Consider the following 16,547-nt stretch of genomic DNA (forward strand, 5'->3'; position numbering starts at 1 on the left):
AGTCAATTGGATTCCTTGCAAGAAATTATGAAATTGGCTAAATTTATATTAAAAACAAATCATCCAATAAACCCAGAATCATCCAATAAAATATAACTGTAGGGTTGCAGATGGGGCCTCGCCCAATATGGCCCAGCTGGAAACATTTTTTAGCAATCATACAAGGGCATCAACAATCGTGCAAGAAAAAGAGAAAGAAAGTTAATTTATTCAATCAAAATGATATTGAAATCTTACCCACTGAAGCAAAGGCTATGAGGGAGGTATTATGCACAGGGGAGCAAGCTGGCCACCATTTGAAGAGAGAAGCAAAATGCAGCAGCATTAGTCTCCAGGAATGAGGATCTTTGCACAATGGAGCTATGCCAGAGGTTTCATGATCTTGCAAGACGAATGTAAACTGTAAGCCAACAGACTTCAAAATCCTTAGTTCTCTTTAGTCTCTCAAAAACATATAACTTGTGACTATCCACTATTGCTACCATTAATATTGTATTACTCTACATTCTTGTAACCATCACGCAGATGTCAAACTTCCACTAGTGGCCAATGAAAGGGTCCCTTACAGGTGTAGCATCTGACCCATTTGGAAGAAACCATCTGGTGTCTCTTAGGCAGAAGAACCTCAAAGCCCAAAACCATTCCCGGCGCAAGCGTGTTAGACATTCTGCCAGTTATGCTTATTAATGTTTCATACACCCACTTTGTCGATCATCAGTGGATGCCGTTACAACATTTGCTGCTGTGTCAGTTTACAGTTATTTCCTGTTTCGGTTTTTTTCATGGGGACCAGATACCTGTGTGAAGGAATTGGATCAATTCTGGGTGTGGAGAGTGGAATGGTCAGAATGCCAGCAGATTATTAGACCATTTGTCTACTCAGTCCCCTCAAAGGAAGATATCGAGTCACCTTCTACCCCCCCCCACCCCCACCTTTCAGGCAATACACTCACGTGCTCCACAGCAGGGAATTCCACTCTACTCTCCATTGGACTTAGACAGCTATTTGAAACTGATGCCCTTGAGCTTCTTGAGGCTCAACAAGGAGATCTCTGTGGATTAAGAACAAAAAGATGCAGTTTATCAGCAGCCACGCTGCATCCATGCAGGAGATGTTGCGACACAACACTTAGAAAATCAAACCCCACATTTAAAATAATGAAACAAAAAAGGCTCTCGGTATGTAAACTTTTACTGAAAACCTAAATATTTTTAATGCTTATTTTCTGTTTTTCTATTCTGAACACACATGGGTTCCGAAATGTGCTGAAGTATTGATGTCCCTGCTGTACCAAAGATTGCTACTGGAGTGCCACCAGTTGTGCCACCACAGGCATCCCTAGAAAGAGTATCTCAGCAGCTATATGGTAGAAAAGCACTAGAGTTTCAGCACAATCTGTGAAAGGTGTTTGACATGCTGCCATGAATTCTAAAGTTGTCCCCTAATTCTCTTCAAAGTGTCCTTTCAAAAAGACAAAAATGCAATAATGTAGTCCTGCACTATCAACTGCATTGTCTGTTCATTAAAGTTTACACACCAAGGTATGCTGGTATGGCAAGAAAAGTGCAGACACCGTTCGTGAGTGAGGTGTGCAACTGATGCTCAGCTGCATATTAAGCGAATTGCAAACAAAAGTGTCATGATTTTATCTGGCACGAAATGAGAGTTAATGGAACTAATTTTTAGTCTTGCATGTTAAGTGTTTTGAAGGTTGAGATTTGCCAATGAGACAAATTGTTTTAGTGAATGTTTGGATTTACTCAGTGAATTTCCGAGTGGGATGGATTTTTCTTTGTCCTTCTTAAGCTGTGGGGCTTCATGTGCTGGATAAAGGACACTTTCCTAAGCTAAATAAAGGAAATATTGGGCGGAAAATGGATATTCTGTCATCAAGTTCTTTAACCACAATCCAAGCAGATCGTTTCTGTTTTTTTCCGTTTCTCCTTGCTGCTAATCTGAGATATTTTATGCAAAATCATACTGTTGACTTGCATTGAGTGGATAAGACAACATGTTTAAGTTAAATCCCCTATTTTCAGCAGAGAAGGTCCACTTGAAATTATTTTCATTGTTCTAATTTATTAAATCTTGGGGATTTATAATCTTGGCCCAAACCTCTCCTGCATTGGTGCAGCACCCCCTCCCCCTCCCCTCCCACCTCTTCCCCTCTCCCACACCCTCCCTCCCTCACCCTCCCTCCCTCCCTCACCCTCCCTCCCTCACCCTCCCTCCCTCACCCTCCCTCCCTCACCCTCCCTCCCTCCCTCCCTCCCTCCCTCCCTCCCTCCCTCCCTCCCTCCCTCCCTCCCTCCCTCCCTCCCTCCCTCCCTCCCTCCCTCCCCCCCTCCCTCCCTCCCCCCCCCCCCCCCCATCTTCCACCTTCCTTCCTCCCTTTAAGATAGATTTAAACTTTAAAATGTGAATAACTAAAAATATATCATCGATTTCAATGAAACTTCTTCCATTAGCACCAAAGGGACGGTGGTGAGTAAGATGGGCATAAAATTGTTGCACTATCTTGTACTGTTTTGGCTGTAGATCAGGAACAAACAAACAAACAAACACGCGTTTTAGTATATAGATTTCAAGGGTGTTTCATGAGCTGTAAAAAGCTTTGGCAGCTCTGAAAGGCAAGTGAAAGGGGCTATATCAATGTATGTAGTGGCCAGCTTCTCGTCTATCAATTAGCTCCAAAGCTGCCACTTCCATAGACCGGGTGAGCGATAAAGCTTATAACTCGAGCTATCAATAACAGAGACCCTCCTCGACATTTGAACAGTTAGTCATCTTTATTTTGAAGGTGCAATAAACATATTGGCATATCTCTTGTCATCGACTGGTTATTGATTTGCCAGGTAAAATTCCATATCTTACCACAGTCTATGCGATCGATACGAATTGCCAGATATAACTTCAGCGGAATCTGTATTAATCTCGTCAATAAGATCTACAACCGATCACATCTTGGCTAATGAATCTTTTGGCAGAGCCTTTGGCTGAACCTCTGTCAGCACCTCCTTGGCTCACACACTCTGCCAGCACGTACCCAACTGCCCGCACTCTAGCTCCACCCCACCCCTACGTAACTATTGCATTAACTCTCTAGTGTCCAAAAAGCAGCAGGATACAAGGTAATAATATTAAAATGCAAAAATAACTAATAAATGCAGAATGGCTCCTACAATGTATATTTCCATTTATTTTTATTTATCTGCCTAATAACTTTTTTTTGGAAAGCCAAAGTTGTAAGCATCAATCTATCAACTTTAATTTAATTTCCTTTCGGAAATTTATGTTTTGTTTCGTAGCCAGCGGGACATGAAGGTCCAACTGAGGGATTTGGCCGTGTTATCCCATTGCATGCTGTTGTATTTGGCATGGCAGTGGAGTGTAAAGATATCCGCAGACATCACAGGTTAGTGTCTGGAGAGTATTTGAAAGTACACCTCCTTTAGAGGCAAGACCAAAATAATAATGTGGTATAATTGTTCTCAAATACTTTAACCATTTTTTGTTTTCTATTTATGGTTTAATTTTCCTCAAGTATCAAAGTTTTGTTGACATAAATTGTCTCAATGCTGTACTGAAACAGTGTGCTATTTATGTTTTCCTCACCAGCCATATATTGGGGATATTAAGCATGATTGTCAGTTCATGTCTGAGAAGAGGTTTGTATTTTGAATTAGTAATTTAACAAGATTAATTCCAGGGTAAATCAACTTTCATTCCAACAATTTGGCTTGGGTTTGAAATTAACTTGTCAAACAATTCATCCTACTTTTTTTTTAGTGTATTTAAAGCGACTAATCTCCAAGCATTGTTGTCATCTAAGATAAATAAAAATGTTCTTTGCAAGTACCGAATGTGGTTATGAACACTATGTTTAAAAGAATGGTGTAAAGTAAGTTAATCTCACTTTAAACATTTTTCACCTTATTTTTCTCTGGATTTCCTTGAAAGATCACTCCAAGTTACTTCCTGAAATATAAAATTTTGCATAGACTTAAATGGTTACCCATTCAATAATGTTTACCTCCATTGATTGCGAAAATTGCTGTTATTTGAGCATCTTACTCAAATGATAAGTGATAGCACTATTTCAGGATCTCATAATGTTGATAGGAAAGCAGTCCACCAGAATTAAGACTGTTCTTTGGAGTATGTAAAATTGTGTTCATTGTTATTTGATGCATGCCTAGTTTGATTTAATTAAAGGAAAATATGTGTATTAAATAGCTTTCATAATTTTAAGAATGATAGTAGCAAAAATGTTTGATGTCTCAAATAAATTAGCTTTGGATAAATACCCAGAGAACTAAACTGTCAAGGCAATAATTTTTATTGAGATGCAACTGTCTGTAAAATTGAAAATTTCTTCACTCAACACATGTACTCTGATTTTGATATAAAGATTCTAAATTAGTTGGTCATCGCTGAATCACATAAAGTTAATCCTTAGAACTAATTGGGCCCATGGTGACTACAATTCAGAACCAAGGACACCTGAATCTCAATATTCCTGCATCATTTGCATTTGCATTTCCTAGAGGTCAGTGACTGAGCTCCAAGCCAACATCAACATGATAGACTTTACAATGAACATCAGGAATGCAAACTCCCAATATCAATCTGTGTGCAAGCACCACACTGCCCTCTAATGATAAAGGTTCACGATTACGAGAAAACATGCACCATTTCTATCTTGGCAGCCACTTCTCATTGCCTTCAGTGATGATATATATGGTTCTGTTCAGTGCATCAGCACAGCCTTTGGTTAATGGAGGAAGATCAAGAATGCAGACTTGACATAAATCTCATGGATTAAGCAACCAGCAGATCTTTGCTTCTCTCTATGCTTCTGAGACCTGGACCAATTTTAGTAGGATCTCGAAAGATACCATTGTTGTTATCTTTGTAAAAACCTTTAAACCCCACTGGATAGATAAGTAAATCAACATTTGTGACCTCTGACAATCTAACATCCTTTGGGGAGGAGATTAACAGGCAGACCTGTAGTTCTTGGTTGGTTCTAAGGTGACTGATGAGGCCAGAATGGAAGCAAGTCATCCTCAGTCCGGAACTACCATTGAAAAAGGTGACATTTCCAACCAATGGAGAAAGATTGAATGTGCTGTTAGTGCTTTCATTGTGGAATATCTAAATAATCCCCTTCTTAGGCAATCATTGTGGTTGAGAGTGACTTGCTTTCACTCCATTTCTGTGGGCTCTGATGTGGTTGATGAGGACAACGTGACTCTGAGCAGGCTCTGCTACAGATGGGGCAGTTATTCTGTTTGACTGGAGTATGGATATTTTCGAATGTTTTGCGCTGGGCTTCTGTGTACTTCTAATAAATGGACTCGCTGCCACCCTGAAAGTTTGTGGGTCATGAGTTCTTGCAAATTCTGGAACAAATCCCTCTTTCTGCATGGTAATCCTTTGCTGTGGTGGAGCTTTAAATATGGTGTCTGTTATAGATTAGTGAACTGTACAGCACAGGAACAGGTCCTTTGGCGCACAAGTTTGATGCCAAATTAAAATAATTCTATCTGCCCTCACATGATCTATATCTCTTCATTCCCTGTTTTGAGAGCTAATGTCGGACGTGCAAATGACATCGGAGTCAACTGAAATTTAGGCCTTATTGCTCGGGATGTTGATCTGCGATGACCTGGAAGAGTATGACCTGTTAGAGGATTTGGAGGATTTTGCAAAGATAATATCAGAGGTGCTTGGTATAGGTAGTCTTGTCTTATAAACATACAGGAGGGTACGAATCACTGTTGCCCGTAAACCCATTAATTGTGCTGGTTCACTGTCTTGGTTTTCAACTTTTCTTTGAAGGTGATCTCTTACTACTTGATTGAGTTATTTGAGGAAGTGATGAAGGATGATCGATGATGTGAGAGCAGTAGTTGTTGGATTTTAATAAGGGATTAGATATGGTCCCCCATGGTAGGCAAATCTAGAAAATTAAGATTGCTGGGTTCGAGAATTGCGAGGAAGGCTGGCAAAGTATATAGCAAGATACAGATCAGCTACAGAAATGGGAAGAGAAATAGCAGAGGGAGTTTTATCCGAGCAAAATATACAATTAATAGTAAGACCCTTAACAGCATTGATGTGCAGAGGGATCTTGAGGTCCAAGTTCATAACTCCCTGAAAGTTGTAACGCAAGTAGATAATGGTAAAGAAGACATATGGTATGCTTGCCTTTGATTGAGGCATTGAGTATAAGAGTCAGAAAGTCATAATGCAGGTTTATAGGACTTTGGTTAGGCTGAATTTGAAGTATTGCATGCAGTTTTGTTAGCCTCATTACAGGAAGGATGTGGAGGCTCTGGAAAGGGTGCAAAGAAGGTTTACCAGAATAGTGCCTGGTTTAGGGGGTGTTAGCTACAGGGTGAGGTTGGATAGACTTAGATTATTTTCCCTGGAATGCTGGAGGTTGAGGAATGACCTGAAAGAAATAGATAACATTATAAGGCATAGATGGAGTAGACAGTCATAACCTTTTTCCCATGATGGAAATATTAAATACTAGAGGGCGTAGCTTTAATGTAGATGGGCTAAATTTAAAGGAGATATGCAGAGCACGCTTTTTACACAGAAGTTGATAAGTGTCTGAAACGCGATATCAGGGTGGTGGTGGAGGCAGTTACGGTAGTGGCATGCAAGATACTTTTGGTTAGGCACATTGGATATACAGGGAATGGAGAGATATGGATTATATGCAAGCAGATAAGGTTTAGTCGTGGCATCATGTTCTGCGCAGACATTGTGTGTCAAAGGGCCTGTTCCAGTTTTCTATGTGCTTTGTTGTGCTGATGCAATGAAGGTAATGGTGAATTCCATCTTTGATGTCTGCTTTCACTGAGAGATGGCTCCAAAGATACGGGAAACATATGTTATCCAGGTCTTGTTGTGGACCTTTATTTTTCGATTGCAGTGTTGAAGAGTGGGTAAGATTAGTAGAAATCCTTTATTTTGCAGATATTTAGTATGTGGCCAATGCTGTCACAGACTTCTGTGAAAAAGTCAACATTAACATTGAGATTTGCTTCCAAACATGTATGTACATATACATCGTCAGCATACTGTATGTCATCGCTACATGTGGGTAATCTTGATGTCATTAAGCTAGGAAGAGTGCAGAGAAGATTTACAAGAATGTTGCCAGGACTTGAGGGGCTGAGCCAAAGGGAGAAGTTGGGCAGGCTAAGTCATTATTCCTTGGAGCGCAGGAGGTTGTTGGGTGACCTTATTAAGGTGTATAAAATCATGAGGGGAATAGATAATGTACTGTCTTTTACTCAGAATAGGGGAATCAAAAACATGAGGACATTTATTTATGATTAGAGGTGCAAGATTTAGTACGAACCTGAGGGGCAACTTTTTCACGCAGAACGTTGAGGGTTGAGAACGAGCTGCCAGATGAGATAGTTGTGGCTGTTACTATAAAAGCATATCAAAGACACTGGGCCAGATACATGGATACAAATGCAGGCAAATGGGACTAGCTTAGATGGGGCATCTTGGTCAGCATGGACATTGTGCTGAAGAGCCTCTTTGTGTGCTCTATGACTATAATGTAGGTCATGTATGTTGAACAATTTTCCTGTTATGTTGGACATTAGCTCCACTCTCTGGGAAGTGTATTGTAGGGGAGGTGCATCATTATAACAAATTGAGGAATATGTTGGGATAATGGCTTGTGGCTCATTAGGAAGATAGGTCGGTTGTGGACCCATTGGCTAAGATCATAGCTTGATGTCATTGTTAAACATGAATTTCAACAAGCAGCTAAATTTAAAGAGGATGCTCGAATGATGGAGTCAAAGGCTCCATCATTCGATAGAGTCATTTTGGTGGGGTCAAAAATGACCATGCGCACTGATTTCTGCATTTCTTTTGCAATTGAAACATGGTGAAGGCTGTTACTAGTGTGCCTCTAAATGGATGGAATTCATACTGTAATGCAGGGAACAACTGTAGGAGGAGGTCATTGAGGAGGTAGTTGGTAATGATGTGGCCTTTGGGAGAGAGCAAGGAGAATTCTCTGTCGTTATCATAAACTTTCTTAATCTTTTAGTGCACCTGAGTCCTCTCATGCATTCTTCTCTCTCCATAATTGGGAGATGTGGGGTTAGCACTTGTGAGTATAGCTTTCCTCCACCAAGATTTGGAATTTCACCAGGAACAACTTCCGACACAATATAGTTTCTCAGTTGTCACGCGGGCTTTTCAACTTATTTTTACTTTAATATCATTACATTTAGCATTTGTGGAAAAAACTCTGACTTCTCTATTAGAGAGTGTCATGGCTAGTTTGATGAGAATGATCAGGAGATTCAGATGCTAATCAACCTCAACTTGCAAGCCTTCCTTTGATTGAAAAGCTCCATTATATCTCGAGGGAAAAGAATCAGTTCTGCAAACACCCGATAGCTGAGGTCCAATAAAACAAAACTCAGGACCAAGTGAACAAAAATGTGTGCATTGAACATGGGAAGTCCAGCAATTTGCTGATAACAATGATGCACAGATTCTTCACCCCTGTCAAGGCATTCTGTGGTCCATATACCCAAGGTCCCACCTCACTGAGCCAAAAACAAAGACGTTTATCAAGGATAGAGAGCTAGTCTGCTTAAAAGAATGCTTCAAAGAACCTGAGCAAGGACAGGATACCAGCATTCATGACTTAATTCCACAGTACACTGTCCATTCTAACCGCTTCTAAGTAATCTTGTTCTAAAAACCATCATGCTCAAGGTATTAGCACAGAGATGGTGGAAGACAACAGATGGGGAAGGAGGAAAACCGTAATAAAATGTTGTTGACAGGAAAAGTTTTGCAACAGTTTTCCTTCAACACATTACTTACCCAGTTTGAAACAAAACACCTGTGTGTTTCAGTATGGCAGTGCAATCATAGTTCTGAAATGAAAAATAAATGTTAAACTTTATTCAACAGAATTTTTAATTTGCGAACCTCTAATCACAGTCTGTTCTTATTCTGTTTGGCAGGGTTTGCATTACTGATGTTGGTGGGATACAGGTGAATGAAGCAATAACCTGGTACAGCCCAGTCAATAGTAAGCTTTGTAACGGTGATGCTGCTGAACCTTACACCACTGAACGAATGAGGCAAGTACCCGGTGGATACACGCCTCTGACTGATCACTTCCAGGCCATGACAATTGATTTCAACAGTCCACAGGTATGATCACAGCTGCCACAATTCCAAAGACATACCGATGAAATACTTTCCGAGCTTAAAGTGGGCCTGCAACTCTATGTCCTAGTATAAGTGAGGCGTAATAATCATGGTACTGAACAAAAAACAGCACTTCGATTTTTCTATTCAATCGAGGATGTAAAGAATTAGCTGCAGGGGGATGCTTGTACAGTGGTACTGTTTTGTATTAATACATGTGTTTTACAATAAACTTGTTCTCTAGTTAAACTGATTATTTGATCAAGGTCGTGTAAATTTTGTCTTTTCAAAACTAGAAGATAGACTTACCGATATTGCATGATTTGCTGTGTATGCAAAGGATTTGTCGTCAGAGATCAGCATTGAAGTATTGCTGGCTCGAAGGGCTGAATGGCCTCCTCCTGCACCTATTTTCTATGTCTATTGCAGCTCCCTTTGAACACAGCTCTCTACATAATAGTGAGGGGATGTGAATTTACACTAATATCTCTAGGATTTTTCTTTAAGTAATTGTTCACTGGAAGCTGTCCATCCTTAATTGTTAGGCTATTTCAGAGAGTCACCCACGTAAAGACAGACCGGCCAAAGGAAGGTTTCCTTCCCTTAAGAGTATTAGTGAACAAGATGGATTTTAACAACAACCATACAGTTGTTTCAAAGTCGCCACTCTTGATAGCTTTTTATTTCAAATTTTAGTTAATTACGGTGGGAATCAACTCTTATCTCCAGTAGACTTGATCTATGTGGCCAGTGTTCTACTGTATCCAGGGATAAAAATAAAGAATTTTGAATTAAATCATAACAAACCACAAGCATAAAGATTAATGTAGAAATTCAGGAGGCATGTTTGATTTTTTAAACTTCTGGTTGGGTGCTGCATCCAACCATTGTACTAGTTATTCCAATTGTTATTTCCTTGAAAGAATAAAGTCGAGATATTTTCTACCATTTGTAAGAAATGTATTTGCATGTTAGCATTTTTAAAGGATATACATTTGCATTATTTAACTACATAGTAATTGAGCCTATGAACAGTTTTAAAGGCAAAATTATTTTGTAGTTAATAGGAAAATAAAGTCATGTTATATAATATCTTTCAACATAAAACTCTTCTGTAAGGTAATCTTGTGTATATTCTTTTGAAAATATAGTGCACTAAGTATGAAATGAAGTCTGCAGCAATTGATGATCATTATGTTTATGCTTCATATTAGGATTTGGAAGAACTGACAGACAGGAAACCTTGTCGACTTTGTCTGCCAGTAATTAAGGAGGGTATGCTGGATGCAATTGTAGCCTGGTTTGTTCTGCAGCTAGACGAGGAGACCAGTCTCTCCACTGGCCCTGATGAAGAAACCTGTTGGGAACAGGCTGTGTATCCTATACAGGGTGTGCTAGGTCAGTGAAATAAAATATAGAATCTAATACAAAGAAATTGTTGTTATTTTAGTTGGGCAATACAGCAAAACAATATTAAACATTTATCCTTGATATTGTCAACAACAGTCTGAATTTAGATCGTACCTTAATATAATAAAGTCACAGGAGAATTATTGATAATATTTTACACCAGGCCATGTTAGGAGATGTCAGATCAGGTGACCAAAAGCTTAGTTGAAGAAATAAGTTTCAAGGAGAGGACTAAAGCAGCAATTCAAGCCTTAAGGTAGAGAAAGCTAACATTAACAACCATCAATGGTTGTGTGAAGGGAATCTGGATATACGAGAGGTTCTGAATTGATGAGAAATTGATAATTCACTATCGGGGTTTAACAGAGTAGGACAGAGTTTGTCAAAAGATCTTGCGGCAATGGGGGTGGTCATCCTGGAATTTAATTGGAAGAAATTTATATTACAGATACTGCTTTGATTTGGCTGAAGGTTTTGACAAAACCAAGAAATGGTGAGGTGTAATTATTGATATGGAGGAGATATATTTCTCAATAAACAGTGATTTGCACTAATTAATTTACATATTTTTATAATAATCAGTACACATCTGAAATAATCTGATTTATTTTATTACATTGGAATAATATTTTTCTTTATGCCAAAAATAAACTTTTCCCTCATGCTTTCTCTTTCAATTGCATCAAGATTCACTAATAATAAAGGGAAACTGGTTGGAACTGTGCTTTTCTCAGTAACGTTGCCATATATGTGTTTTGAGACTTTTCTTCTAATCCCACTGTGTATCTCTCCAGAGCAGTTCCTCCTGTTCTCAACTGAAGTGCTATGATTATTTTTGCGTGATCTAATTACAATCTGTGAAGTTTTGCCAGCTCAGCAGGAATTTTATTTGGACACATCAGTTTATTTGTGAACAATGTAATGTGCCTCCAAAGTTATGTATTTATTATTTTAGCACATAATTAAAGCTCCTGCTGCAGGCTTCAAATTTAGCATGCTTTGTTTACCTTCGTGACAGAACAATTTCATGCCAAGTATCATTTTTCACCAGGAGTGAATTTAACAGGGTCAGGATTTAGCTTGATCTCCTGCCACCCGCATGACTCAAGAACAGTGCAAATCAGGGAAGACACAGGCTTGTGCATCTGATAACCAATTTTGTGATGATTTAATTTCAGATATTCTGTTGTGCTGCTGCAAGTAAGAATCTCATTGTTCTGTCTGGGACATATGGCAATAAAACACTCTTGATTCTTGACTCTCATGTTGCGAGTGCTATAAGGTGGTTGCACAAACTTTCATGTAATAATTCTTCAATGCGTGATATGGATAATTGCTTTTGAGCATGCCCATAATTCAGAAGGAGCAGATCAGCAGAATATGACTTGAGGTTTACATTTATTTTTGCATTATAGGTCAAACAGTGAAATGTGGCGATACTCTAGTAGTTGATGTTTCCTGCAAGAACTCTTACCTGGTTTTTCACAGTATCGCGGTGTTGACCCAGGAAAACAAGAAAGAAATCGAAACGAATACTGCAAGTGATCATTTTGCATGTGAAGCTGAACTGTGTAATGCTTTGGCCAATCTTCAGACCACGAGTGACCCTGGAATGACCCTTCTTCAGTGTATGCTTGAATCGTCAGAAATAGCCCGTCTCAATAATACTCATTACAATGATCATTTCAAATCAGCTTTAGGCAGTGTATTATCTTCATTAATGCCAATGGACAATGGAACCCATTTCTCACAGATTGGGGATGACAGAAACAGAGATATGAATTGTGAAAATACTAACTTCCATAATTCTTCAGATCCAACCTTTGACACATTGTACCTATTGGATGTATCAGAGGGGTTTTCAATGTTGCCATTGATTGCTGCTAAGCTGGCACCCATTAAAGTTTTCAGTTCCTTGGAGAAAGCACAGCAGCAAGCTACACTAAGCATTCTAGCAGAATCTAACAACATTTCCAAAGATCAGCTAGAGTTTTGGCATAACTATCTGGATGATGATTCTACATTATTACAAAGGCCTCAGTCAGGCAAACTTTGGAGTGTGATTATTCTCGATTCTATTGAGACCTGTGGACTTATACGTCAAGGCCTAGTGGAGAAAGCAGCTCTTGCTAGGTATGTCTAATTTTCATTTGCATATAAACTTCATGTCCTTTAGAACCAACAAACTTAATTAATGATAACAATGATAAAAGTGAGAGAAAATCATTAGGCAATCCAAGTTTATTGTGGCCAGTAACATTTTGTTGAAGAAATGTCTTGTATTCTCCAGGCCCAATCTTTATTCACCATAGGGCCAGTGGCCTGTTACACAGTTTACTGGTATTACTGACTTAATGTGCATGTATTTTAAATTCCCTTAATTCAGAAATGTTATTTTTCTACATTTATTTAGCATTTATCTGGCTTAAATTATTCAGACTAACCAAACAAATAACATGAAACAAATTAAAATTCCCTGACTCAACTGCAATAGTTGAAGTGTTGAAGAATCATAGATTGAACCTTCATGTTATAAGCATTGATATGAAGAGGTATAGAGAGATGGAACAGCCTGGCCCTTTAGGATTCTGGCATAGTATGGAGGACCAGAAGAATGAAGCAAAGCTAGTACTCCCACCCGGAGGGGAAGGGGTATTTCTGGTATTTTGATGTTTCAGACGTGATAGATGCGGAAAAGAGGTGGAGGAGTTATGCTACTAATCAGGGAAATGTACCACGGCACTAAGAAAGGACACACTGGAGGGTTTGCCCGCTGAGGTGATATAAGTGGAGCTTAAAACAAGAAAGGTGCAAGCACTCTAATGGGATTGTACTAAGGGGGTCCCCAATAGCAAGTGGGAGATAGAGGAATAGATATGTACACAGATTACTGAAAGATGCCAAAGTAACAGGGTTGTCTTAGTGCATGTCTAACTTTCTGAACATTGACTGGGACTTACTCAGTGAAAAAGGCTTACATGGGGCAGAATTTGCAAAGTATATCCAAGAAGGTTTCTTGAAACAGTATGTGGATAGTTCAACCCGAGAAGGGAACATATCAGATCTTTTGTTAGGAAATTAACCTGTCCGGGAGCCTGGTGTTCCAGTGGAAGAGCAGTTAGAGGATAGTGATTACAATTCCATTAGTTTAAAGATTGTTTTGAATCGGGGGGAAGGCAGTACCTTGCCAACAGGTACCAAATTGGAGTAAGGTTAATTATAACGTTACTGGAACCCATTGAGTTCCTCCAACAGTTCAATTGTTTTGATTTGGTGGGATTTAGATCCTTTGGCATTGAAGGCATAAATACATATTTTTAAATCAGTGCTTATCTCTTTAGACCCTGCAAGGTATAAGCTGGTGCTGATCCCAATCTACATTGGCAGAGAGGGATATGTGAGGTGTGTTTACCCATGAATCATCTTAAGCCTGTTTAAATGTTTGTTTTTTTAGATGTTTGCTTCGACCTGAAGGAAGATTGTTGCCTCGGTGCATAACAATATATGGAATGCTCATCGAGTCTGAGGCTTTGCAGCAAGAAAGTGCTGTTCAGGGAAAAGAGGCCACATTGGGGTTGAATATTGCACCTTTCATCAACCAATTCAAGGTTATTTATTATTATCATCATATCATATCATATATATACAGCCGGAAACAGGCCTTTTCGGCCCTCCAAGTCCGTGCCGCCCAGTGATCTTATTATTATTGTAAATATGATACGAATTTCAGTTTTTTTTCCTACAATGAATTTATTCTCTTTCCCCTACAGGTACCAATCCACGTATTCTTGCATTTATCCACTTTACTGTATGTTCAACTCAGTGAGCCAGTGGAACTATTAAAGCTGGATCTGTTGAGCCACATCTCTGATGAAGTGTGCAGTGAAATCAAGGTAAAGTGCACTTCTAAAAGTTGATATTTCTTGCAGCAACTTTGAATTCAGATTTTGTTTTAAACGTATTTACAGCTTTATATACTGATAACAAAATTAGTGCTGCTCTTTCGCATTAACATGTAATTGGCAGTGAATGGTTTCCTCTTGAACTTAAAGTGAAACAGGGACTCCGCTGAAGATAAGATACTCCTTGCAGTGAATATGAATTAAATATAAGAACATAAAACATCAGAAAATGGGAGTAGGTTGCTCTCAAGCCTACTCTGCCAAAGCCTCGTCTCTGTGCCATTTCTTCTTGCTCTTTAAATACCCCTGATGATCTAGCATCAAACCCTTTGTGGTAGACAATTAGAGAGATTCACCATCCTCAACAAGAAGATTATGTGGCCAAATTCTACTATAGCTCTATTTACATGTTTGCAGATGACACCACTGTAGTGGCACTGACCCGTCGAATAGAAGATACAAAACCTTGAGCATGTACCACCAGATTCAGGAACAGTTTCTACCCCACAGTAACTGTAATGCTATAACATTATGTTCTGAACTCTGGTATTTTTCTCTTTGCAGTACCTTTTGTACTTGTGTATAAGACCATCAGACCTAGGAGCAGAATTAGGCCATTTGGCCCATCGTGTCTTCTCCACCATTCGTTAATGGCTGATCTATTTTTCCCCTCAAAACTCAATTTTCCTGCCTTCTCCCTGTGACCATTAACACCCTTACTAATCAAGAACCTATCAATCTCTGTTTTAAAAACACCAGATGTCTTGGCCTCCACCGCCTTCTGTGGCAATGAATTCCACAGATTCACCAACCCCTGGCTAAAGAAATTTCTCCTCATCGCCATTCTAAAATTGCATCCTTTTATTCTGAGGCTGTCGCCTCTGGTTCAATGGCTTGATTACACTCCTAAAAGATAATTTTACTGAATAGCATGCAGAGAAAGCTTTCCACAGTATCTCGGTACATGTGACAATAATAAACTAAAGTAAGACATCCCTATGCTCTTCTATCTGAATAACCAACATGCCTAAACTTATAACTGTCTTTTTAACTATTGCAATCCACGGTAAATATTACATGGACAAATCCAAAATATAATGGTCTGCTAGACCTGTGAATGAAGAACAATTAAATGCCAGGAAAACTTTTAATTCATCAAGATGATGATAATGAAAGATAAATATTCTAAGATTAATTTCAATATCTTGTGGTTTATATTTAAAATGTGTCTTTAAATTTGAAGCATTAATTGAAAGTTTCCCAAATTTCTCACATCAAGTTTCTCAAATCTGATGTAGACTTTGTCAATCAAAACACTGCAATGGTAATGACATACACCTCGGAGTAAAATATGTTATAACTTTCTAATCAGTGATTACTGCATGAGGGAATTAACAGTTGGCTTATATATTTACCAGTGTTGCAGAAAATTACAATTCTCATCCTTTCAATACTTAAGGCCTCTCCTATTAGCATCACTCAAGCACATCTAGCCGTACAACACTTCGAGAACTGCATTCACGCGATTCTACATTTGCGTTTATCTCCAATATCCTTCAGTTTCATTGTCTAGACATTAGCATATCTGCTTTAAAATGTTAAAAAGTCAATTCTGCCACCATGTTTCCTGGTCTATCCTTTATGACTTGGTGACAAATCTTCTTTGATGGGATTTCTGTGAAGCATTTGGGATGTTTTGCTTTGTTAAAAGCCACGGGATGAGTGTAATTGTATGTTGCACATCATGTAATATGTCAAATTCAGACCTGGAGATTTTTGATGTTTAAGTGAATTCATAATATTGCTTGAAACAAATATAGTATGTGTGAAATAACTGCTAAGAAAGATAAACCTACCTCTTTACAACAGAAGAAAATGAAAGATACAAAATGCTGGAGTAACTCAGCGGGACAGGCAGCATCTCTGGATAGAAGGAATGGGGGATGTTTTGTGTCAAGGCCCTTCTTCAGATCCGACCCGAAACATCACCCATTCCTTCTATCCAGAGATGCTGCCTG

General features: G+C 38.9%; 1 protein-coding gene across 1 annotated transcript in view; it reads left to right on the plus strand.

Annotated features, from left to right (window-relative positions):
- The window catches only part of prmt9 (protein arginine methyltransferase 9), a 37,070-nt gene that overhangs the window by 19,293 nt on the left and 1,230 nt on the right, over nt 1-16,547 (plus strand). The window contains exons 6-11 of the mRNA XM_078406038.1: nt 3,310-3,416; nt 9,028-9,220; nt 10,432-10,615; nt 12,043-12,760; nt 14,082-14,235; nt 14,398-14,520. Coding sequence (XP_078262164.1) covers nt 3,310-3,416; nt 9,028-9,220; nt 10,432-10,615; nt 12,043-12,760; nt 14,082-14,235; nt 14,398-14,520 — 1,479 coding nt within the window. The remainder of the gene's footprint in view (nt 1-3,309; nt 3,417-9,027; nt 9,221-10,431; nt 10,616-12,042; nt 12,761-14,081; nt 14,236-14,397; nt 14,521-16,547) is intronic.

This window comes from Rhinoraja longicauda, chromosome 1 (genome assembly GCF_053455715.1).
Source record: "Rhinoraja longicauda isolate Sanriku21f chromosome 1, sRhiLon1.1, whole genome shotgun sequence".
In the NCBI taxonomy this organism is placed as follows: Eukaryota; Metazoa; Chordata; class Chondrichthyes; order Rajiformes; family Arhynchobatidae; genus Rhinoraja; species Rhinoraja longicauda.